This window comes from Seriola dumerili, unplaced genomic scaffold (genome assembly GCF_002260705.1).
Source record: "Seriola dumerili isolate Sdu_G_001 unplaced genomic scaffold, Sdu_1.0 BDQW01000091.1, whole genome shotgun sequence".
Lineage (NCBI taxonomy): Eukaryota > Metazoa > Chordata > Actinopteri > Carangiformes > Carangidae > Seriola > Seriola dumerili.
Genome location: NW_019174346.1, coordinates 3881996 through 3907787, shown reverse-complemented (window position 1 = coordinate 3907787; position 25792 = coordinate 3881996). Strand labels below are relative to the sequence as shown.

The window sequence follows — 25792 nt, the reverse complement described above, 5'->3', positions numbered from 1 at the left end:
TCAATTATCTGTAGCCTTGACGTAAAATACCCAACAAACAACACTCTCATGGTCTGGTTCACTGCACCCTCTGGTGACCGTCTCGCAAAAATGTAGCTTGTACATTAACATCCAATTAGCTATCAACTGTTGGATTCTGTAATTGAACCGCAAGGCACTGTAGGGAGAGTGGGAATAAAATTATATTGAAATTCTGGAAAAGTCAGGATGCTATGACCCGCTTTTACATGAAATATTGTATTGTAAACCATAACTGTACATAGAGGTCTTACCTCTCAGGGTGTTTCTGTACAGGCACTTGTGTGGTCAGCTGTACTCTGGGGTCCTTCCACTGGAGGTGACATTCAGTCGGCTAGCAGGAACAGGGGAAGCGGTTAGCATCGACAAACATTTCAACATGGCACAGGCAGTGCAAAAACTGGTCGCTAAAGTACCCACGCTGGTCGGCGGTAAGTCCGTTTGTTGTATAATTCTAATATTATATAATGTGTTTAAAAATAGAGAACTGAGTCGTAGTTAGTGTAATTTGTATTGACAAGACGTAGCTAGGCCGTCGCTGTCAGTCAGTTACACCGCGACCCAGCCATCAACAGAATGAAGTGGACGTAACGTTAGCTAATGTTGTCTGGAGTGAAAAACACTTAACTAATTGACATTTCATGTTTTCATGCTTATCTTACTAAATTGTTGTGTGGCTAGCTAGCACTAGTGACTTGTATTGTTTACACTCATTGCCCATTAGCCATTTGGCTAAGTAGCTAATGCTACCGGGTAGCATAGAGGGAGCTCTGCTGCAGCTCAAAGCTAACTTTTGGAGCAGTAGTGCAAAGTAACACCAGAGGCGTGCAGTAATTGCTATATTTTATCTTCTTCTAGCCGCTGTCACCTACTCCAAACCTCGGCTAGCAACCTTCTGGCACTATGCCCGTGTTGAACTTGTCCCCCCAACCCCTGCCGAGATCCCCAAGGCCATCGAGGGAGCCACAAACCTAATCAAGGGTGTACAGACAGGACGTCTCGGTCAAACCACAGTGAAGGTGTGTTGTTGTTAATGTGTTATTGCCTGTCAGACAGACTATATATATATATATATATATATATATATATATGCACAATTCACACCCTCAAATGATATCAACTCGCTGTCAGTCTCCATTGACTGGTTTAAAATATTTCACGTATTTTTTATCAAATCGTAATGATATGGCTCATTATTAGAAATTTCAATACATAAAAGTGGATACTTTCTGATGTCATATTAGTAACTAGTATGCAGTTTGTTGAGCAACAGTTTTCTTTAATTGTAAATTGTGAATGTCATAAAGGTTCAGAAAAAAATCACTTAAAAAGCAAACCATATTACTCGCATATCCTAAATACAGTCTAGCTGTGCAAATATTTTTAGTTTTAATTGTCAACGTTTTGTGAGATTCGTTGCTGCCACCACACTGCAATGCCAGTTAAAAGAGTATTTGCAGTGCTTGCAACACTGAAAAATAACATTGTATTATTGAATTGTGTTTGGTAAAATACAATTGTCCTCCAGAAAGAATGTCCTGCTCACACAGAGACCTCCCTGAGAACAGTTTTCTTTCTTTAAACTTTGATTAAAAATTGTTGTGGAAGCCAAAATCTTAGCAATACAGCTAAGATAAAATACAGCAGTAATCAGAAATGCATATTGATCATTATCACTGATGAAGGAAGTTTGATAATTTATTATTTTATTTGATGTCTCTGCAACAGCTCGCAATAACCCATTATTAACATTTTGATGTCAATCTAGATGTGAAATGTCCTAAAATTCAATTTGCCCATGACACAAAAGATTTCTGGCAAAGAAATCGATGAATCATTGCATGTTCAAAAAGGCATTGAAGAAATTCATCAGTATTATTCTCTTTTCATTGATATAGTTAATATTACACAAAATAGAAACATGATTAAATAATCCACAAGGATCACAGTGACAGTAACATTATCACCAGTGGCAAATACCACATTTTACTTGTTACCTTTATCCAGAGGGAAATCAAAGTCAAGTTTTTGTTTCTTCACAGGATGCTGTCAGGAATGGACTGGTGGCCACTGAAGTGTTGATGTGGTTTTACATTGGAGAGTGCATTGGCAAGGGAGGCATCGTTGGCTATAATGTCTGAATTTTGGACTGTCATGGTTTTTTTTTTCTCTTGAGCGTTGTATGCTCAACTTCCTGCAAGAATCCTGGGAACCAATAAATAGATGTCTATTGTTAAAGTGACTACAGTGTTGTTTTCTGACTCCTTGCTTTCTCTGTATAATGGATTGTTTTTTGGTTGTATTTTACAGATTTTCATTTTCATATAGCATGTAAGCACTTGTACTTGACACATGGCAGTATACAGCTAAAGGAAATAAGAATAATAAAGGTATGAAGTACTTTCTCCTCCCAAGAGCTATAATAATAAGTGTTTTTAGTTCATACTTTTGATGTGTCACTTAAGAAAAAGCTCAGGTGTAAATGATGAAATGAATATGGATTCTGTTTAGCTGCTTCAGTTTCAGAAGCTTGGTATTGTGACAAGTTAAAATCTCTGCTGTGGAAATGTCCTGTAGGTTAATGGTGAGATCGTTATTAGACAAACTCAGTATGTCACAACGATTACTTTATGGATCGGTGTGCACATCAAAAATTTAATCACATCCTGTAGAAAATGAGTCTGAAAATGTGTGTTGTCACTCTTCATTTGACTCATGCTCGATAATGTCCTAAATTTTTTTGGATTGAATTTTTTCTTAACCATGTTTTTGCAGTAAAGAAAAAAGAAACTGATTGTTTACTGACATATGCACATTTGAAGATGCAGTCAGAACACAACAGTGTTACCAGCCATAGTCAGTGGTAATTACTTTTTTATTTCTTTTCAGTTCCCCTAATCAACCAACAGAGGGAGCCATGAGTATTGTCAGTGTTCAAATGGTGATGGTGCTCCTATTTATTTAAGAGCAGGTGTCTTGCTGATTCACAGTTACATGTGATTATAAATGGGATGGTTCACATACCAATTAAATAATTTAAGATAAATTTGAAAATGTATATCTTTATATGGATCGTTCATAAGGATTGAAACTTTCTAGACCTTTAAGACACAAACAAGTAGTGCCATTTCCTTATTTATATGTATATAAAACAAAACCTATCATTTCTAATCAGTTAAATTATTTAATTTGCCAATATAGTGTATATATAACACCCTTTGCCCAGTCCTAATATTCTTATGGAAAAACAGATAAATAATCTCGAAAACACAACAATGTCTTCATTTATTTAGCTCTTTATTTCGAACTATCAATGAATAATTTTGTTACAAAACAAGTCTTTTCTGGAAACAGTTATACTCTGTTTGGCCTTTATATAAGTAAACATACACAAAATTAAATAAGGGTTAGTTCAAGTGAAAAAAAACTATAAGGACTTTCAGCAACTGATATGACAACAGATAATATCACAACATGAAATGACTAAAATATTCTGAATGTAATGCACCAACATGAGCGTCATTGTAATACTTAAAATTCATTATGCAATAATATTGGCCTACAGTGAAATGACCTATCATCAGAAAACATACCTCAGGGTACAGTCATTATGAATTAAAATATGTCATACACTTAATGAAATAATAATTGTGGGTAAATCTAAAAATGTAATGGTATTATATTTCCTGTGGGAATATATAATGTTTACAGATTTAGCTCATGTATACTGACATGTTAGAAAATTGTCCAGCAGTTACTATCAGAAGCCTGAAGGGATAACACTTTCTTGATATTGTGATTATGCAGTAATTACGTATTTCAATAAGATCTTAGAAAACTATCATGAAAATGTGATTTGACAGCAGAATGCAAAACATAGTATGTGATATGTGGGGTTAAAAAAGTATATACACATTTGGAAGTAACTTTTTTCTAAAAAAAAAAAAAAGAAAAAGCAATAAAACTTAATTTATGTGGTTTGGTACAGTGTGAAAATTTAGCAAAAATATATATTCCAAAAGCATTGCTGTATAGTATAAGAAACAAATGCAAAATATTCTCAGATCTTCAAATGAGAGCTGAAACATCGATGATCACTTGATATTGCAGATCTTGACTGAGGTTCCAACTCCAAAGCCCGGATAGAGGGGCTCAACAAACGTGGCCTCAAACCTGTGCAGGAGGGTCATGGTGTTGCTTATGCTATAAAACGCCAGCACACCTGCAGTGTGGTCCAGGTACACGCCTATCCTGGGGGAGTGGGGGCCATTGACGGATTTGTCCACACGGTTGTGCCAGGCAGAGTAACCTGTGTCAGAACAGAGGAGACTCCAGGATTTGTCGTTGTAGCCCAGCAGACACAGCGAGCCTTTGCCTTTTCGGCTGATGCTTCTGTAGGCCACTCCGATGGAGAACTCCCCGCTCCACTCGATCTCCCAGTAGAAGCGGCCTCCAGAGAGGGACTCCCGGCAGAGCACCTGGGCAAAGCTGTCAAATCGCTCTTGGTTGTCTCCATAGGGCTGCAGGTCCCTGGTGCGGATGACTTTTCTGCTGTTTTCAGAGATGAACAGCTCTTTGTAGGCTGTAATGGGGTCTAATTTCAGCTGGCAGAAGTCTATGGGAAGAAGAATCAACACATTTTATAGTATTTATTAGGTGAATGAATTGTGTTAGGCTTGAAATTGTTCCATTTCTTGTAAATACACAAGATAACTTACATTTCACAAAATCTGCTCTGCTCTTTGGCTCTGGAGGAGGAGAGTTGTTCACTATCATTTCTTTAACTGCAGATGAAGAAACGCTGCGTTAAATCAGTGCAAACTGCATACACCCACACACACGCCTTTAATTCTTTTGTTTGTGTGTTTTTGCAGGGTTTGTAACAATGCAAATGCTTTTATGGTTTGACACTTCAGGAAACTGCACTGTCAACATGAGTGATAATTAACCTCCTACAGTCTTATATTACTATATGACGTGATGGCGCTCACCTCTGCTCCTTCTGTCCAACGTTCGACTTGCTGTAGTGTAGACTGGTACCTCATTCACTGCAAGACATAACACACTCATAATTAGTAAATTGAGGATTTTGGTGTTTTAAGCCCAGTATGTACGAGTGTTGTGTTTCTGCTGCTGAGGTCTGACCTGACTTGGAGATCTTAAGCAGCTCCTCTCTGCCAAACTCTTCAAGGCGTTCCTTGATCTCAGCCACAGCTTTCCTCACATTCCCGAAGGAAAAGTCAGGGTTGACTGTCACTTTGGGTAAGAAGCCATCGTCAGTGGGAGTGCAGAGGTAATTGAAGTTCTGATGGGAAAAGAAAAGCAAGTGTTGTGAGGAGCATGAATGTACATCAACATGAACTATCACAACATGTTTTAAAGCAGGGGGAAGTCTGTTGATCAAGTGTCAGACATTGGATTGTCACCAACTATTTTTACATTGAAATGGACATGGAACATGGAAATTTGAGCATTTTGAAAACACTTCAGATCTATATTCTTATAATATATCAAAGTGCTGTCTCTGAAGAAAGGACTTTGGTCTTTACAGTGTCATCATGTACATGGGCAACCCGTTAAGTAACAAGATGTCTCATGAAAAGCCACACCCACATGTACTAATTACTTCAGTGTGTGATAATGACTGACGTTCGGCCTAATTAAGATTAAAAATGCAAAGTTGCGTTAAAGAATTCACAGAGTTATGGTGTCAGTGTGCTGCCGTATATGTATGGTGAGACCACCAGTTAACCGTAGCACCATAAAATGACAACTCCAGATGTATTTCTTCTTAAACAGTCGCTCTAAAACCGCGTGTTACCTGCAGAAAGTGGATGTGGTCCTCAGTGCTGTAAAGCTGCTTAAGCCCCGACTCCTTTTTCTTCAGTTCATCGATCTCTTGTTCCAGTCGCTCGATCAAAGCCTCGGCCTGGTTGAAAGCAGCCTTCTCGTTGATTCCAATCAGCTTGGTCACCTCTGACCTCATCCTCTCAATGGAGCGGATCATGTCCTCGAACATCTTCTGGCTGTCCACCATGGCTCTCTGGGCTGAATTCTGGACAGAACACACACAGAGGAGTCAGTATTTTACAGAAGCAGCTGCCACTATGGTTTGATCCATGATGCGCGACAGTCATGGTAGACATCTTTTAGAGATTCCTTTCTTTTCTGTCATAATCAGAGACTGCTTCTCGGTAGAAAGACCTTACCTTCAGTGAATCCACTGCAGTCTTCAGTTCCTCCAGCTCCTTCACCCTCTCCTGGCATTTTTGTTTAATCTCAGCTTGGGAGACTCCCAATAGTTTCTGCAGAAAACAGACAGTATTACACCACTATCTATTTCCCCTGTTTTCTTACAAGAACTCCCACACTGATAGTTGAACTTGCTTCTTTCTAATTTATTATGCAGTGTTACAATTTCTGATCGTAAAGTTGCATTAAATCAGCTGAATGAGATGCTGATTTAATGTACGAGGTATAAAGCCTCATATCTGTTGGCTTGGTGCAAACATTCTTTCTCATCAAGGGATATCTGGAGAGGCCCTTCGGCATGTCTAATAAACCCTACTCAAAGAATCTTCTTAATACGACCAGCTTTTATCTCAGAGGGAGAGGGGAGGAAAAATCTGTAATGGAATTCAGGCCATGTCAGGAATGTGAGTCTACCGCTGCCTGACTTTTAAAGAGATGTTTCAAGGTGCACACAGCACTGACATGCAGAATAGAGGGCTTCTAATTCAGCTTTTACTCAAGCCCACCAGCCCATTCTTCAAGATAAGCTTGAGGAATGTGGGGAATCTAGGGTGGGGGGGGAGTTGAACATGAGAGGGGGGGAGGGGAGTGAGTGGGATATGGAGTGAGATGTGTGAGAATAAGGTTGTAAATCTTTGGGTGAGAGAAACCAGGCTCCTCGTGTTGTAAAGAAAACAGTAGGAAGAATTATTACTTCATCATTATAAAAATCCTGGAGTCCATATTCCTGGGTGTCATAAAAACACTCCTTCCAAATTACTCATGTACAACAACTGTAATTACACTCAACAGATTTACTCTACATTGTTTTCCAGGCTGCCTGGCTGGTGCGTCATTTGAATGTCCATTACCATGCTTTGCAACACAGTGACTGGTTGCTCATGAGGTGTGGAAGGCCATGACTGTCTGGCATTCCAGTATCATTACAGACCCACTCCCACAGGTGGGAACCAGTGCAGCAGGAGGAAGCCTACAGTTTCTGTGTATCTATCCCACAGCTGGAACACTACATTCTCTGAAAAGCGGCTTTCAGAGGCGATAACTATAAGACACTCCCCCCAGCCTCGGCACAGCTAATCAGAGAGCTGGATTTGTTTTGGCGGTGAATGCCTGCCAGGCTAGCTGATAGCACTGGCGAAATGGGTCAAAGTCCAACCACCAGTTGTAGCACACGGAAAGGAGCTGGGCAAAACACCCTGTTTGCTTAAAGTCAAGTTACTCTAACTCCAACATGAAGTCAGACTCTCATTCTCTGAGCAGCTGAATGAAAGTGATTTTTCTAACAGGTGAAAAATGCTGTTCTGTGCTGTTGAGTATCTAAACTATTAAAAGGAATCACTAACAGAGATATGAGGATTTCTTACCTGTTTCTCACCCCTCTCTGCCTCAGCAGAGACAATGTCATGGCCCCTGTGTTCACTGACTGTGCAGATAGCACAGATACACATCTGGTCTGTTCGACAGAAAAGCTCCAGGGACTTCTGGTGCTGCGGGCAGATTTTCCTGTCCAGGTTTCCCAGCTCATCCACCAGCTTGTGCCGTTTGAATGTGGCTGATTCATAGTGAGGCTTCAGGTGCTTCTCGCAGTAGGACGCCAGACAGTTCAGGCAGGACTTCACAGCCTTAAATTTCTTCCCAGTGCAGAAGTCACAGGGGACGTCACTTGGTCCAGCGTAGGCATTCCCCTGAGACATGTTGAGGTTGAGGTTCAGACCGCTCTTCTTGATCTTCTCAGCCACCATGCTCAGAGTGGCATTGGGCCGCAGCACAGGCCTCTGGGTGAATGTGATCTTACACTGGGGGCAAATGTAAATCCCTGTGTAGTCAGCCTCGTTCCAGTAGCCGCTGATGCAGTCCATACAGTAACTGTGGCCACAGGGTATAGCCACAGGATCCCTCAGAAGGTTCAGACACAGGGAGCAGCTGAAGTAATCTGGAGAAGTGTGATCAGCCATTGTGATGGGCTCAAAACACAGTCAGACCTGTGGAAACAGACAGAGAGAATGGAGAGCCAGAAGCAGATAGAGATTTTGTCGACTGTGCCCGGGAGCCCGCCCTCAAGAGTTTGGAACAGCCTGCCAGAGACAGGACCTACTTGTATTTCTGAATTCCAGAGGTTATTGATTGAAAGCAGACAAGGCCCTCCCCCTGTGCTGTGAGTATATCGAGCCCTGCCCAGTTTAGATAAGCAGGTTGAGCAAGGAAGGAGAGGGAGAAAGGGAGAGAGAGAGAGAGAGAGAGAGAGAGAGAGAGAAAGGGCGGGCAGACAGGAGAGGAGAGAGAGAGGGAGAGAGAGAGAGAGAGAAAACAGACTGAAAGAAAGAGAATGAATGAAATGTGAAAAGCAGAAGGAGTGAAAACTAATGTGCAAGAACACACTTCCATTTTCCCTGCAGTTTCCTTTATTCTTGAATTTCTCATGTGGCTCATCTGTGGATGTATTGCGCACACACTTCTCGGCAGCTGTATTTCCACCTATTGTTGTCAGACAGAATTGCCATTGTCTCAAACCGGTTATAGTCCGACAAACATCAATGCGACCTAAGGTACTGTAGGAATTTAAGGGACCACCCAATAAACAAACAGAGACACTTTGAGCTCGAGCAGAGTTTCTGAGTAATTTTCTAACATCCCTGCTCACTCCTTTTATCACCAACAGCCTGTTTTAAGGTTTAACTTGCTGTAGGTGGTTTGTCCAAGAGCAGGTCGAGTTCAGAGTTGTGGTGTTTACACTACCACCAGTCAAACCAGTCCAGCAACATATACAAGTCAATTTGTAACTGTAGATATGCATCTGTTTGTGCAGCAGAAAGAAAACGTCATGCTTCAGACACAAAACGGAAACACACATGCACACGTACGCGTGCACGAACACACAACATTCCTGTCCGTTCCAGGTGTGTTGTTGCAGAGTGGGTGTTTCACATATTTGTGTCACGAGTTATGATTCTTTTTTTTTTTCAATTCTTTTCATTTTTCATCACCTATTGTAGTGTTATTTAAAACCAGCTAAAGGGGAAAAACTTCTGGAGATCCTGAGTGTGTCTGCAACATGAAGTGTCTGCTGACATCATAGCCTCTCATTAGCATTTCAATTGGGCCTCGTCTCCTGGTTTCCACCAAAACTACTGCCCCGTTTACAGTCTGTTGCTCAGGATTACTTTGAAAATCCCAACTGTAAAGGAACTTTTGTTTTGCTTTCTCGTGTACTTTGCATTTGCTGCCTTTATCCAGAATCATGTAGGACAAAGATAATTGTTCATTTAAGGTTGTAAAAACTACACCTCCACCTTCAATTCATATCTCGTCCTACCTCATACTCCGTGGTTCTACTTCATAGTTTCACCTCTCCATATTTGGTCTGGTTTCTGATAAGCCAGTTTTTCCTTCCTTCCTCCAGAGTAAAGGGAGCACTCTGTGCTTACAGATTAACTGCCCGTCAGTGGCAAAGATCAAGGGACAAAACTTTGAATCTGGTTTTATATGAGATTCAAACACATGATGGAAAAACGAAGACTATACAGTGCACATTTATTTAAAAATGTCGATTGGGAAAGTCAATATGAGGCATGATAATGTTTAGGATACAAGACACTTTAATGAGATATAATAACACACATCTGCTGAAGAGTAGCATGTCTGTTTCAAGTCCCAGCGTTTTTGATGAAGCAGACAGAAACTCCACAGTCATCTGTAGCTGAGCCCAAGTTCAAGGTGAAAGGTCAACCTTCATTAAGGTGCAGCGAGCGAGCTTTCTGCAGAGTGAGCGCAGGAGAACAAAAATGCCTATTTCATCAAAGGACATAAGGAGCCACTTCTCTGAGAGTGAGTAATATAAACAGGAAGACACAATATTCAAATGGGTTATGGGAAAACAGTGGACACATTTGTTGATGCTGGTAGACACACACAGGTTTAGAGTGCTGCAACACAGATCAGATGAATGAAAGACTGCACATCACTTGTAAGCATTACTGTTGCCACAACAACCTGAGTCAGTACATGAACAAAAAACAGAAAATATTGAGTGTTAGTGAAAATAAAAATCTGGACTAATTCTAAAATAGCGGTCCAATATTTTGATGTTGCTGTGATAACAAAATGCAGATTTTAATATAAAATACGAAATAGCATGATTATAATGTGTGTGTATAGTTTGTTGAAAATATTTGTTTTATCTAAAAGCTGGACTATGGGTCTGGCACATCGTACACACTACGCAAACAAATTACACGGATGAACGGACACTTAAGAATAGCTTTAAAAATCAAAGAATGATTGGGGGGGGGCTCACATGTAGTGACAATGCTTGAAAAATATTCATTTAATTGTGTTTGCTCTCATATATTTTCAGTAGGTGCAGAAGTCAAGGAGATACACTGTGTGTAGATCTACACGTCCTTCTTCACCATAAAAATTCTATATTTCTCTTTTATGGACGCAAAGTCCAACCCATGGCTGAAACTGAGTCAGAGGGCCAATTAGTTTAGTAGAACAAAGTATAAAAAAAACTCTTGCAAGACAATAATAAAAACCTCTTGAATCATTTTTGAGTCCGTTTACAGGCCGGTTGAAACGTCATTTTGGATTCGATTTTCAATTACATGAGCATACAAGTCACTGAAACTCTGTGAAGTGACTCAACTCAACCATTTTCACTATAACTGATATTTTTTTGTTGCATTTGTCAATGTCAATAAAGGTGCTAAGGTCAGACTCATTGAATTCACATGCAAATAGATGCAATGCATATTCAAATGTCAAATGAGATAAAAAAAAAAGTCCTTATGTAAGTCATTCTTGCAGATTTGTAATATTAATGTTAATTTTGAAATGTAATACTGAGACCAAGGTCATTCAAGGTTTTTTGAAGGTGATATTAATAATTTGAAATAAGAAAAAACATAATAATTTGGCTCTTTCAGGAAAATAAATGAAGAAGAAATATAATGAAGAAGAATAGTGAAGAAAATTTAAATGTATGTTTTTGTTAACACTGAAAGTTTTCATCGTATCATCCTCACTGCATCAAGTCTCAGTTAACGTCGTATAACCCCCGTCAGTGGAAATCTTTGTCAAATAAGATGCTACATTTAGTCCTGCATGTCAGCTGTGCTTACTGTTGTTGACGGACTACAGACCCTATAATGCCTGGCACTCTGCTCGGGCCCTGCTGGCTCTAACACAATGGAATCTTTTAAGCAGGCTTTCTCAGCCCTCCTGTTATCTGGGCTATCAAGTGTAGTTGCATTCCTATCTCCGTTTCAGCAGCCCTGAAACTCCATCTTGGCTGGGAGGTGTGTTCACCGTAAGATGAAATACACAGAGGAAGTTTTTTTTTTTTTTTTTTTTTTTTTTTTAGGGCCAAGAGGAAACATTGTTATGATTGCTGGAGTTTGGTGGAGTAGATATTCTTATTAGGGGCAGTGTAACAGTTCAGCTTCTACACTGTAAACAGCAGGTGTCCTGTCAGACCTAAGAAGAAATCAGTGGTAATGAAATGCAAAGTAAAAGGAGTTGATAATTAACTGGATACAGGTAAGGTGAAGGTCAAACTCTCACTGGCTCAAGAATCCCAAGCCAACTGAATCTAGGCAAAGCCAACAAAGCAGGTAATTTGGCATCTCTGCACTTCACCCACTGACTGTACATCGCAGTGAGACGAGGGGTCCAACATTCATGAGACGTCACAGCTGATCAGCAGAGATGGAGTCGCATTATTATTAGTCACAGTGCAGAAAATAATCTCCTCAGAGTAAGGTCAGTTTGTACTGTGACTTGAGTGGGTATCATCACACATCCAAAGGGAACAGTCTGTCACCAGGCGCTCTGTAGCACTCAGCAATTAGACTGCACTCAACAGTATAGTGTGACTCACCTGTGGTTTCTTCATATTGCATTGTTTGACAGAAACCTTATGGTTTTTGAATGTGTGGGGTTTTTTTTTTATTTTGCTGGCAAGATGCAAATATTACAAACATTATTTGAAATATCACGTTTCACACTCTGCACCTCTTTCCTGCAGAAAAATGTGTAAAATCTTAAAGGGCTATCTAAATTGTCTTTTTGTGTGTATATGAAATAATAAAAAAACTTTGAGGAAGTACACTTTTGCTCTGAAGGCCCAACCTTGTATCTTATAATCACACATTTTATTCATTCTCCTCACATTCAGTAACAGATGGAGGTATTCACTGTGTCCTTTCTTTGCCCCACCCTTGTTTTACTGGTTTCGGCTTAACCAGTTTAGCCTCTCTGTTTACTCTATATAACTTCCACCTGTAGTACCTGTGCGATCACTCTGCCACTGTGCTGACACAAGTCACCGACTGTCTACGTAGAATCTTGTCTGTATTAGAGGGAACAGCTCCAAACTGTCCTCATGTCATCCGACCAGGATAACTGCCACCTGTGTAAGGAATACCTCAGGGACCCTGTGTCTATCCCGTGTGGCCACGGCTTCTGCTCCATTTGCCTGAAAACATACTGGGACCATGCTGACCACACGGGTACGTACCTCTGCCCGCAGTGCAGGGTCACCTACAACAAGAGGCCCACACCAAGACGCATGGGAGGCTCCCGGCAATCCACCATCCAACGCAACTCCGAATCTTTCCCACCTCCACCCCCGTCCCCTGACTACAACTATGCAGGACCCCAGGATGTAGGCTGTGACATCTGCATTGGCAAGAAGCACAAAGCTGTCAAGACCTGCCTGATGTGTTTGGCTTCCTACTGCGAGAGGCACCTCAAGCCTCACTACGAGTCAGCCACTTTTAAAAGGCACAAGCTGGTGGATGAAATCGGCCACCTGGACAGGCAGATCTGCCCCCAGCATCAGAAGGGTCTGGAGCTGTTCTGTCGCACCGACCAGATGTGCATCTGTGTGCTGTGTACGGTGAAAGAGCACAAAGGTCACGACATGGTGTCTGCTGAGCAGGAGAGGGCTGAGGAGCAGGTCGGTAACATTTTCCTTAAAGTGACAAAACTGGTTTTTCACACTTCATTAGCTTAGCAACAGGAGAACTAAGAATGCTAAAATTTGCTTTGCTCAACTTGACTAGTATGGTTTAATGGACACGAACATTTCTGTGTGAAATCATTCACACGTGTGAAAATCATGGTCCATTGCACAAGCAACACAGAGGCAGGTAATGCAGAAAGAGCAACTCACAATAGATGAAACAAGCCTGGAAATTAAAGCCTCATTTGTGAGACTCACTCAAATGAAAATAAGGCTGCTGTCTGCATATGCAAAAAAAAAAAGTGTGATTCTTACTTGGGTTAAACTGTACACTGTTGTTATCAGATCTAACATTTATGTTTAAAACAGTCTTGAATAGATGAATTTGTGTAAATGTTTTGGTGTCATCAACATCAACAATGCCTGCTGTTCTCACCATAGCAACGGTTGGGCGCCACCCAGGCTGAGATCCAGGAGAAGATTCATGACCGACTCAAGCAGATGGAGGAACTAAAACAAGCAGTGGATTCACTCAAGGTTTGTGCAACCGCCATCCATCACGCAGATAAGACCAGACTAACCACTACAGAATAAATGGAAAGTTAAATCAACTACCAACACAGACAACATTCCTTCATGTGGGTGGGTGGTGGGGTGGTGGGGTGATGACAGCTTCCCACAGTGTGTTAGTGAAATCAGTGCGACTCACAGTTGATTTATTGCATACCTCCATGTTTCCTGCGCAGAACTCGGCGCAGAGGGCGCTGCAGGAATGTGAGAAGATGTTCGCCGACATGATGCGCTCCATTGAGAGGATGCAGCAAGAGATGACTAAGCTGATCTCCTCCAACAAGAGAGCGGCACTCAACAACGCGGAGGGCCACATGGAGCGTCTGAGTCATGAGATCGCTGACCTGAAGAGGAGGGACAACGAGATCACCCAGCTGTCCCGCACCGAGGACCACATCCACTTCATCCAGGTAACTCACAACTGCGAAACAGAAACATTAAGAAAAATGTTCAGTTAGACATATGACCACACTCACACTACGATAAAGTGCCATCATCCATTTTCTTAACCGCTTACTCTGTTCAGGGGGCTAGAGCCTACCCATCATGCACTGGTGTGTCACCCTAAACAGGTCACCAGTCTATTGACTTACTTTGTATAACATCTAGTCCCATTCTGTATCTCCCGCCTTTCCTTTGTTCACTGCACCTTTCAACTGTAAATGTCCACCAGTTAACTACTAACTGATAACGTGATGTCTGGTGTGAACTGAAAGCAACCGTGGACGGATTTTAAACATACATTACTTAAATGTTTTTCTGTATTCCCTCATTAGAGCTACCACATGCTGATAGCCCAGACGGAGGCCGAGGAGCTGCCTACAGTGAGCGTCAACCCCTACTTCACCTTCGGCCCAGTGACTAAGGCCGTGTCTGAGATGAAGCAGCACTTGAATGAATTCAGCAACGACGAGCTGGTTAAGGTAGCAAAGACAGGTGAGTGTGGAGCTTGTTGTTCTAAATAACAGAAAAATACAGAAATGGTGTTATGAACATATTACCACTGTTACCATGTTAACTCATTCATTATTTCTTTATTTCACAGTTAACAAAATGACTTTCTGTCAACTGGATGAATCCAAAAAGAGACGGTCGATAAAAAGTGAGTCAACCATTCAAGAAAAATATCTTTCTTATTCCTGATTTCATGTGGACAACAAATTAATGTGATAATAATATTAGTACAAAGAACTAATCGTGTTCAACTAAATCCACTAAGCCAGCATAGTTACAGTATTTAGAAATTAAAAGGACCCTAATTCAAATTTTAGCCTAATTTGACCAGGGGAAAGTCAAATAGATTTACAGTTTCCTTTGTACGCAATAGGCTTTGTACATTCCTGTTTGATGTTTGGTCATGGCTGGAGAATGATATTCACTGGAGGGTAGCCTGAGGTCACCCAGCTGCCACATGGGTAAATGTTTACTTTGACCGAGTTTATATTAACACACTTCTCAGATACAGAAATCAAGTTACGTGGTCTTTGCCGGTTCAGATAAGCATCACACATAGTGTAACAATCACAGTATCTGAATTAATATAATAAGAATATCAACACTGCCCACATTATACGAGCCTTCATTATCAGTCTTGACGAAATCAAAGGGATAACGTGTATTGTATTGTAAGTTTCTGTATTCACTGATTCTCTATAATATCACTTAACTGATATAAATACATGTTTCCCTCCACAGGTGATGAAGCTGCCATGTACAAGTCTGTCCCAATGCAGGAGCCTCAGTACAGGGAGGACTTCCTGAAATGTGAGTCTCGGCTTCTCTCGTGCTGCTTTCTGCAGTGACACAGTTCACTGCTCTCCCTGCTCATTTCAATGCATGAGGCAAATTAGATGCTGATGAGGTTCTCTGTCAGATCCTGTGGCTGACCACAACATCCGATTTATGTAGCTACTGTACGTCCTACAGTGTTGACAGAGAGAGATTGACTCATTATAAATATATTACCAAGCACTTACACAGCATGAAAAAGCTGATGTTTACTAACCAGTCAGATAAGAAAGAAGAAAAAACACCTAAAATAAAACATTTCAATAGGATATTTTTTCAAATATAATAAGTAATATAATAATCTAATCTTGGAGGCTAAGAATATAAAGTTGGGGGGAATGGCCTTGTCTTTAAGGACACTGAAGAAGGTGCTGACAGGTCCTGGGTCTCGCTTTACAGTTAAAGATGCTCTTTGTTAGATGGACTTCTGTTGGGGATCAAACTCACACACAGTGTCGATACCTCTGGCGTTCCAGATTATAGGCCGGGCAGATCTAGCCGAGGCCGCCGGGTGTCCCACCAGCTGTGACCTGCAGACAGCAGGCAGGTGACATCTAAACCCTGGGTTCATTCTGATTTCTGTGTGTCCAGCCAGAGGCTCTCACTCTTTCCCTTCAAATCTTGTTACTGCAGAAGTTAGTTAAAAATCTAACAGAAGGAGAAATCCTAACTACATTCTACTAACCTCTACAACCTTGCAGCTGGTGGTGACAGGTGAGGGGTCCATATGTGATGAGCTGGGAGTGAGAATGTGTTTCAAACAGTGACTTTTGCCGATCTTCCTCATTTACATTCAACCCAAGCAGTTTCAGTGAAACCCTTCCTCTCGTGAAGTAAATGTTCACAACCTTCTGTCCCCTCCTAGATGCTTGTCAGCTGACTCTGGACCCGAACACAGCCTACAGACAGCTCTACTTGTCTCGAGGGAACAGGAAAGCTTCCCTCAGGAGAGACCCCCAGTCCTACGGTGACCACCCCGCCCGGTTTGACTCCCTGCCCCAGGTCCTGTGTAAGGAGCCCCTCTCTGGAGGCGCCTACTACTGGGAGGTTGACTGGAGCGGGGAGGGGGCGGCCATCGGCATCACCTACAAAGGCATCAAGAGAACCGGCTACGGAGACAGCTGCCGCATCGGCTACAACCGCAAGTCTTGGAGCCTCTTCTGCTCTGATTCCAGCTACTCGGCTCGCCACAACAAGGACCAGATAGATATCAACCTGCCCTATTCCTCCCGTATAGGGGTGTTCCTCGACCACGCCGGGGGCACCCTGTCTTTCTACACTGTAGGGGACACCATGTCTCTCATCCACCGCTTCAAGGCCTCTTTCAGTGAAGCTGTCTATCCAGGCTTCTGGGTTTGGTATGAGTCGGCCATCACCGTCATCCAGCTGTGATTAAATAACACACTTCTGATAATCAATGTACAAAAGTGATTCAGTTTAGGTATTTGTACAGAACAATACTAGTACTCTGTGATGGCATGTTTTAATTCTTTTACAAGCTTGGATATGTTCTTTATTTTTTAGACTATACAATATGTGTTATATATGAGTATCAGGGGACCTGTTATTGATGACTGTGAATATTCTGCAAATCAACATGTGGAGAATGTGAGCTCAGGTGTATAAAGTGAATCAGCATTTAAATTATTTAAAGTAATGAAGGCTGTACTTGATTGAAATATGTCATGTGATCATTTATAGAAGCTATGATACACATTTTTTTCAATAAACATACAATTTTTATCAAATAAATATTTTATAGCGAGGATAAACTGTGGTATGTTGTATTTTTACTCCATCCCTCTCTTCTCAAAAACTTCCTTCCTTACTTACTCCCCAGTGTCATCACCCCTCAGCCTGCATGAATACAGTAGAAGTTTTTTTCACTCAGTTAGGCATCTTTTAAAAAGGAGAAAACTTAGGTTCAAGTCAGGTTTAAAAATTTTTAAAAAGCCAGTCATTATGTCAGGAAAACTAATGATAGTTTTTCAGCAACTTCTCTATTCCAGTTACCTGGTCTGTAAGATCAAAAAACACAGATATATATCACTAGCATCATCATTCAAAATAGATTAAATAACAAAAATAATAATATTGCTTTGTGTGTGAACAGCAGTGTTGGTTTAGTGGAAGACTGAGAGGTTTGAGAGGAGTTGTACAGAAATAGGTGAGGTGTGACCGAGAGCTCCTGAGTTCACGCATGGTGAAACTCATTTAGAAACTCTCCTAGTGGCAGTTTTATTTGTTTGTGGTATACTGAACTAAGGTATGGTCCAGTCTGACAGTAAAGATCTTTATCATCTAGTTATTCATTAAAATTCTGGATTCGGTCAGACAGTATACATGACGCAACACATGAGTTTTTTTTCTTTACAAATGTAGCTGTAAAACTGGCTGAGTTCCACTTGATCATTGTAGCAGAAAATCCTATATGTAGTTCAAGCTGGGGGCCATTTCCTCTTTGCTGGGAGGCATTTCAGAGGCTGGGCTATTGACAAAACGTGTTTTATTTAAACACAGGCCAATGATTACACATCAGGAAACATCACAACTGGTGACAACGCAAACAAAAGTGTTTGTGAATAGTTTGAAAGTTGTTGCAGTATCGTCCTCCTGGGATTGTGGAGTGAAGCTTGTTTATATTGTGGATTCCTAAAACTGGAGCCTTTAGGGAAAACTTTGAAGATATTGTAGAGAGGATATGAAAAACTCCCCCCAGTTCTTTTGCCATTTTTCATTTTCTGTCTGATTTTAGTTGCTGCTTTACACAGATACATAAACATTTATTTGCCATAATAGAATCTATACATTGCCATTATGTATTATTTGACTTTTACACATTAAAAAACTGGTGACAAGAAGCAAATAAAAAGTTAGAGGATTTTGCCCACAATATACTTTTCTGGTGTACAAGAGGAAATTAGCTGTAACTTTGGCATGTAGTATGCTCTGCCTTGTTATACATGAACCTGGAAAATCACTCGTGAGCCTTGCTACCTCTAGTGGAGAAATATATGCAGTGCTTACCAAGGCTGTCATCGGCCACTATTCATGCCACTCCTGGGAAAGCTTCTGTGTGAGGAGATGGTTCACTGCTGGAGATACAAAATAATCTTAGCCTAAAAAGTGCAAGAAGTTTGGTACAAAAAATTTTCATTGGGTAGACATTACTGGACCAGCTGTATGTATTAGGCCTCGCTGAGATAGACTACACTTTTATTAAGAGGATTAGTTACTTAAAACAACATAACACAGGCTACCTCCCTGAATAAATTCACCTACATATCTCTGTGCTTTGTACATATTTGTTTTGTAAATCCTACATTGTTGAAAATCGTTGTATAGCCTACAAACCTGCTATTTACGTCACCAAGAGTTAAGGGAAAAGAATTATGTAGTCAAAGACCATTTAGATAGATAGATAGATAGATAGATGGATAGATGGATAGATAGATAGATACTTTATTTATCCCCTAGGGGAAATTCATATATCCATTAGCTCATTGTTGATAATAATAATAATAATAATAATAATAATAATAATAATAACAACAACAACAACAACAATAAAAACAGTTAATAATGAATAAACAATAATCATTTAATAATAATTAGTACTCAGATACAAGTCGTTTCAATTAGAGAACAGGAGACTTCGAATGAAGTGAAATATCTTTCTACACCAAATGGAGACATAACTAAGCGGTCTAACCTTATTCTACACTACCACAATATAATCAACGGTCTTGAGTCTACAGAAAGGTAACAAACGGATGGTAAATAATAATTCAGAATTCATGATTGTGTCATAATTTACATGCCTTTAAAATTATAGTCACTCTCCTCATTCCCACCATGTCTACAGAGGGCAGTCAGCCTCAAAGCTTGCACATAGAAAACGGAGAACTTGTTTCTCTTCGGACACATTTGCCCTGCGCACCTTCAGAAAGAAGCGCCGCATTCTCACATTTTCACGAGTGTGGCTGTACAGGTGAGTGTGTGTTTCATACGATAAATATAATAAATATTGTACATCTTGGCCACTTACGTCTTTTCATCGCTCGAGGCGTAGTTAAAGTTAAATCGTTCATATCAGCTACAGGATTACGTCTTTTTCCGAAAGTAACAATAGTTACAGAAGACAAACCTATGAATGGAGCTAGCTAGTTTGCTAACATAACATTAGCATAGCGCTAGCATTATATTTCTTTGAACTAGCCTTGTGGAGACGAACGGTTGTGGCTTCCGCATGTCATTTGACTCAAATTGAGATTGCCAACATCTGAGCGGTTTGTTGTTTATGTGAAAGTGAGTATTACAATTAGTATTACAAATAAAAAGCCACAGTAACTTGGCTAACATAGCCGTCGGGCCACTTTTGTGTTGAGGCATACGTTGGGACTGTCACTATGACAACCGACTGGACAGGAGAGACTCTTCTAGCATTAGTTCAATTTATTTAGCTTCCCCAGCTTGGTTAACTAACTTAATATTAGCTGTTGGATTAGTGGTGCAACCTGACGCTGTTTTAAATAGGAACGCAAGCATCAACAGAGGTACGAGTACACATGAAAATAGCCCTGATCCAGGGGTACCCCTACAATGTAATTCTCCAGCAGTTGGCTCATTATGAACTAAAATGAGATAATATAGTTAAGAAAAATGTATGCGTTTAAACATGTTTGTGTTACACAAGCCAGAGACCCTCATGAACCCCTACACTGATAATGTTGTTGGCGTGGATTAGCCACCTCTTGTAAGTGTGGTTTCAGAACACATTTGACTGTCTGTGTAAAAGACATATGCATGGTACCAGTATGTCAGGAGTGGTTTTGCTACCTTAGGAATTTTTCATTTAATGGTCTAACAAAGGTCATGGGGAGTAGAAAATATGTGAGGAGTATTCGTTCATCTCTGTGTTATTTCCATATTTAGGAGTTAGGACACTTGTGTTTTTTGCGTCTTCCTCAGTAGAGATGGCGGCTCCGAAGGTTCCAGAGGTTCGTGACATTATGCGGATCGAAAGAATTGGTAAGAATCACTTTACACTGGGACCTTGTCTGTCGAAATGTTAATGGCTGCAAATTAATGATTGCTTTATGTGTTTTAAAGTAGGTCAGCCTTATTTCATGTAGATGCAAATGGTACCTTATCTTATCTACCTTCTCTCAGCTCTTCCAAATGGGTTTTATATGATTGTGTTTTTTTTCTCTTGTTAAGGTGCACATTCTCACATCCGTGGCCTTGGTTTGGATGATGCTTTGGAGCCAAGACAGGTAGAATTAAGTCTTAGCTCATAGTGTGTATTATATGAAGTAATTGTGAGACTAACTCAAACTAAGCAGAAAATATTGTGAATTCAAAGAGTATATTGGATTATAACACAGAATGATGTGCAGATGTGCATGAATATGTTTTGATTTTGGCCTCAAGGATACCTGTTTCTATTCACCCACAGGTCTCTCAGGGGATGGTTGGCCAGCTGGCCTCCCGTCGGGCAGCAGGAGTCATTCTGGAGATGATCAAAGATGGCCACATCGCGGGCAGGGCTGTACTGATTGCCGGCCAACCTGGCACAGGAAAGACTGCCATTGCCATGGGTAAGTTCTCTCCAGAACACAGTGTCATTTCATCATCCTCTGGTAGATGTGATATTACTGCCTTGCGTTGATGTGTAGTTGGCTTAAGTTATATTTTTTTTAAAGAAAGAGTTTAAAAAAAGTTGCTGCTCCTAGACTGAGTGGCTGAGCATAGGTTCATTTTAAACTTTCTTCTTTATGCAGGCATCGCCCAGTCTCTTGGCTCTGATACACCCTTCACAGCACTGGCTGGTAGTGAGATCTTCTCTCTGGAGATGAGCAAAACTGAGGCACTCAGCCAAGCTTTTAGGAAAGCTATCGGAGTGAGGATCAAGTGAGTGCACTTACACACTAATTCTAACTGTAATTCTTATTGTTTGAAATGAATTTCTCTTCATTGTGTTTGTGTTTTTTTTTTTTTTTTTTTTTTTTTTTTTTTACAGAGAAGAAACGGAGATTATTGAAGGAGAAGTGGTGGAAATCCAGATTGATAGACCAGCCACTGGAACGGTAGGCTGCTTACGCTGTTGTCGGCGGTTGGCTGATTTGGAAAATATTTGAATGAATAAATATGTAATCAGTATTCAAAAATGTCCCTCCTGGTTTATCAATTTACTGGAAATACTTTGCATTCTGTCAGGGTGCTAAGGTGGGCAAGCTGACTCTGAAGACTACTGAGATGGAGACGATATATGACTTGGGCAACAAGATGATTGACAGTCTCAGTAAAGAGAAAGTACAAGCAGGGTGGGTTAATCTTCTGTTCATGGATCCGTAAATGATCTGTTATCTTTATGTATTCTACAGTTTCATAACATCAGGCCTGATGGACAGCCATATGTGATTTAAACGGGATTTCTCTGTTCTCTTTCAGAGATGTTATTACCATTGACAAAGCCACTGGAAAGATCAGCAAGCTGGGCCGCTCCTTCACCAGAGCCAGAGACTATGATGCCATGGGAGCTCAGGTATACTGGCGCATCACTAAAATCCAGATGCTGTTACTCACACTGACTAACAACAGTAGATTTTTGCTCTAATAAGGCCACTTGACTGTTTTTTAAAATAGTTTACAATTGAATTATGTTGAAAAAATGACCAATTCTATGTGCAATGGAGTATTGTTGATTTTCAGTTTTTGTAATTTAATGAAATAAACTGAAATTTATTTTGTTCTATTGTCTTGATAGACACAGTTTGTACAGTGTCCAGAGGGAGAGCTGCAGAAGAGGAAAGAGGTGGTCCACACAGTGTCCCTCCATGAGATAGACGTCATCAACAGCCGTACACAAGGCTTCCTGGCTCTCTTCTCCGGAGACACTGGAGAGATCAAGTCTGAAGTCCGCGAGCAGATTAATGCTAAAGTGTGTGAATGGAGGGAAGAGGGCAAGGCAGAGATCATTCCAGGGGTAGGTTCATTGGGTGTGTGTGTGTGCGTGTTTGTATTTGTATTTGTATTTGCCTTTTCTGTGATTCTACTCGACTGATTTTCCATGTCTGTGGCTGCAGGTGTTATTTATTGACGAGGTCCATATGCTGGACATGGAGTGCTTTTCCTTCCTGAACCGGGCCCTGGAGAGTGACCTGTCCCCAGTTCTCATCATGGCCACCAACAGAGGCATCACGCGGTACTGTTTACATATCATACCACCTTTACCTCCCATCTCATCATTCGAGTTATCGCATTTATGGATACACCAATATATATATTTTTTTATTTTATTTTGGGCAATTTACATTTCATATAACCTGTATATCTGGCTTCTGTAAAAAATAATAAAATAAATTTCATGTAACTCAAATTAAATGTCCATGTAGGTCATAAAATTTTAGAAAACAATTTTTAAAAAATTGGTTTTGAGGTGTCACTTGTTGAATACACACTGAATATCCTCCTTTTTTTTCTCTCAGTATCCGCGGCACAAACTATCAGAGCCCTCATGGCATCCCCATTGACCTGCTGGATCGCCTGCTCATCATCGCCACCTCCCCTTACTCGGAAAAAGAGACGAGGCAGATCCTCAAGATCCGGTGAGAATCTGCACTGATCATCCAATAATCGAAGATCAATAATCGTCCACACAGGGTCCTTCCATAAGGCCGACGTCTTCAATTGCTATATACAAGGCCTATACATGTCACCAGTGTGTAATGTAAATATGCATGGTTTTTATTTCAGGTGCGAGGAGGAGGATGTGGAGCTGAGCGAGGAGGCTCACACCGTCCTGACTCGCATCGGCATGGAGACGTCACTGCGCTACGCCATTCAGCTGATCAGCACTGCAGGACTGGTGTGTCGCAAACGCAAGGTTAGCTCAGTCTGAATGAGCAGATTTTATTGCAACAGTTGCAATGCATGTAAAAAAAAACTAATTGTCATCAAAATCTGTGGGATGTATTTTTAATCATGACTGATTATTGCCATTAGCCAGTGTGTTGGGCTCATCTGTGTGTGTTTGCTTCTTCAGGGGACAGAAGTTCAGGTGGAGGACATTAAAAGAGTCTATTCTCTGTTCCTGGATGAGGCCAGATCCTCTCAATACATGAAGGAGTATCAGGATTCCTTCCTCTTTAATGAAACACGTGAGTTTGCTCTCCATCCCCTCGGTCTAGCACAAGTTATATCAAAGTCCAACAATGCATCAAAATGCTGAAACAGACTCTTACCCAGGGTCACCTGCTGTAATTTACGTTCTCACATGCTCACTAAAACTGTTCCTCATCATACTGATTGGTTTGTAGTTTCACAGCAAAGTAGAGAAGAGAAACGGTACAAAGAAAAATACCAAACAAAAACTAACTGATATTAGCCCATCAGCAGGGTCAGCCCTCCCTTATTTAAAATAAAAGAATAAAATACCTTTTTATAAAGTACAGAATGGTACAGTTAAAATAATCTGAATGTAAAATATAGGCCTTGTATATAATCTGGTGAATAAGCAGGATTCATTTGTTTTTGCCTTTCAGAAACTGCTTCCATGGACACCTCATAATGAAGACGACTGCTTTATTTTCTTACTCTGTGAAGTTTTTATGTTGTCGATTGTCCTCTGCAGTCAATTCAGAACAGGTTTTTACTTAAATTTGAATTCAGCAGTGAATTACATTGAAGATGGAAGACTGAAGATAGAATCAAATGTATGATATTCCTCACGTTTCTTCTCTGTTCAACTTAAATATTTGAATTCAAATATATTTACTGAAATTTGGCTTAATTCTGAATTTAGCACAATTCTGTTCATCACCGAGGCCTTGTGGCAGGAATATCCATTCCTTCAGTGTTTTGTTTTTTTTTGACTTTACAATGGTTTATTTGTATGAAAATTATTAAACAGGCTTTTATAAGCGCACTCTTGTTCTCTTCTCTGTCACTCCGTCTTGAACGTTCAAAACAAACTGATTTTATTGGTTAGAAATTATCCTACCACAAGTTTAGTGTCAGATTGTTTGATATGAATGAACCCTAACTCACCAGGCCAAACTAGTTCTAACAGTTTCCAGACTTTTGTTAGTTCTCACCCACACACACAAACCCTGAAATCCAACACCTCTCTTGAAGTCCTCACAATAATAATGTAAGAAGCTTGAGATAAAAGCAAAATGATTATTTTTATGTTGGCATCAAGTCCCTGGGTTAATGTTTTTTCTTTGAAATTATTTATTTAGAGGATAGTTGAGAACATTTCACCAGCTTCAAAGCAGCCTTGCAGTTACAGAATATTAGACGTCTACAGCAAATGAGCAGCATGACTGAAAACCCTTAACCCTTCCCTTCCCAGTATCCTTTTTTCCTTTTTTTATATACACAATATGCACCCAATAGAAATTTCTGCAACTATTTTACACTCTGAAAAGGGGATATATAGTAACAAAAGTGCATCAACATGTTGGGAGACAATCCAGTAAGTTATTTAAATTTTAGGACGGAGACAATCATGCACATATACATGAGGAAACTAGGCAACATTTTCCTTCTACAGCATACTTAGTGAATCTGTTCATTTGTTGGCAGAGTGAAAAAGTCATTTTAATTTCCGTCATGTATATTTCTTTAACTATATCGTCAAGTCCCTGGTTCCATTGTTCCTGCTAAGTAGTCCGTAATTTAAAAATTTATTTGGCATATGACACCAAACAGAAAAATGTCTCCTAACAAGGAAAAAATACTTAAATACATGCCATGACCAAGATTTAAGAATAAAGACTTACAGTTTTTTACAGTTGGTTATACTCTTCATACACACAACATGCAGCTCAGCACAGCTGTTAATCTCACATCCAAAATGAACGAATGCAACAAACTCTTTACCGTGTGGATCGTTACCTTACCGTATCTAACAGTATATGGTAAAAATTAAATAAAAAATGCTGCAATATGCTTTATGTTTCTAAACTAAACTAATTCCTGTGGTGCAGTACAAAACAAGAGCATATATTCACTGTACATGCATGTGCAGGATATCTACAGATCTAAATATACAACAGTGTTAATCATCCACATCACACCTTATGTGCTCCCCTGAAATACACCTGGGAGACAATCTTTATGCAGCCAGATCCATCCCTTACAATCTCAGGCACCCAGCATTCATCATCCAGGAGGGACATGTGATGTTGAGTG

At 40.4% G+C, this 25792-nt stretch overlaps 4 protein-coding genes across 6 annotated transcripts; 3 read left to right on the top strand and 1 right to left on the bottom strand.

The window, feature by feature from the left end:
• The first annotated feature begins 312 nt into the window (after nucleotides 1–312).
• LOC111222237 (ATP synthase subunit g, mitochondrial-like) lies at nucleotides 313–2261 on the top strand. The gene is made up of 3 exons (XM_022745885.1): nucleotides 313–449; nucleotides 877–1037; nucleotides 2061–2261. The coding sequence occupies exons 1-3, from the start codon at nucleotides 398–400 to the stop codon at nucleotides 2157–2159; spliced, it is 312 nt and encodes a 103-aa protein (XP_022601606.1). The 5' UTR covers nucleotides 313–397; the 3' UTR covers nucleotides 2160–2261.
• Nucleotides 2262–3351: 1090 nt separating this feature from the next.
• LOC111222235 (tripartite motif-containing protein 16-like) lies at nucleotides 3352–8378 on the bottom strand. Of its 2 annotated transcripts, none has more exons than XM_022745883.1 (7): nucleotides 7635–8378; nucleotides 6228–6323; nucleotides 5840–6073; nucleotides 5164–5323; nucleotides 5010–5066; nucleotides 4737–4802; nucleotides 3352–4633 (listed from the first exon to the last, which is right to left on the bottom strand). In XM_022745883.1, exons 1-7 carry the CDS (start codon nucleotides 8223–8225, stop codon nucleotides 4113–4115), a joined length of 1725 nt encoding a protein of 574 aa, XP_022601604.1. In that variant the 5' UTR covers nucleotides 8226–8378; the 3' UTR covers nucleotides 3352–4112. The 2 variants fall into 2 exon arrangements, with proteins under 2 accessions (XP_022601604.1, XP_022601605.1); XM_022745884.1 differs by having other exon boundaries at nucleotides 4737–4766.
• Nucleotides 8379–12580: 4202 nt separating this feature from the next.
• On the top strand, nucleotides 12581–17353 carry LOC111222238 (tripartite motif-containing protein 16-like). Of its 2 annotated transcripts, XM_022745887.1 has the most exons (8): nucleotides 12581–13228; nucleotides 13676–13771; nucleotides 13981–14214; nucleotides 14581–14740; nucleotides 14850–14906; nucleotides 15500–15568; nucleotides 16069–16135; nucleotides 16458–16530. In XM_022745887.1, exons 1-7 carry the CDS (start codon nucleotides 12653–12655, stop codon nucleotides 16119–16121), a joined length of 1245 nt encoding a protein of 414 aa, XP_022601608.1. In that variant the 5' UTR covers nucleotides 12581–12652; the 3' UTR covers nucleotides 16122–16135; nucleotides 16458–16530. The 2 variants fall into 2 exon arrangements, with proteins under 2 accessions (XP_022601608.1, XP_022601607.1); XM_022745886.1 differs by lacking the exon at nucleotides 16069–16135 and having other exon boundaries at nucleotides 16458–17353.
• A 2153-nt stretch (nucleotides 17354–19506) lies between these two features.
• On the top strand, nucleotides 19507–24521 carry ruvbl2 (RuvB like AAA ATPase 2). The gene is made up of 14 exons (XM_022745928.1): nucleotides 19507–19583; nucleotides 20528–20623; nucleotides 20813–20868; nucleotides 21051–21192; nucleotides 21376–21505; nucleotides 21615–21681; nucleotides 21812–21918; nucleotides 22046–22139; nucleotides 22362–22580; nucleotides 22681–22799; nucleotides 23083–23202; nucleotides 23351–23480; nucleotides 23640–23754; nucleotides 24139–24521. Exons 2-14 carry the CDS (start codon nucleotides 20569–20571, stop codon nucleotides 24162–24164), a joined length of 1380 nt encoding a protein of 459 aa, XP_022601649.1. The 5' UTR covers nucleotides 19507–19583; nucleotides 20528–20568; the 3' UTR covers nucleotides 24165–24521.
• The last annotated feature ends 1271 nt before the right edge of the window (nucleotides 24522–25792 follow it).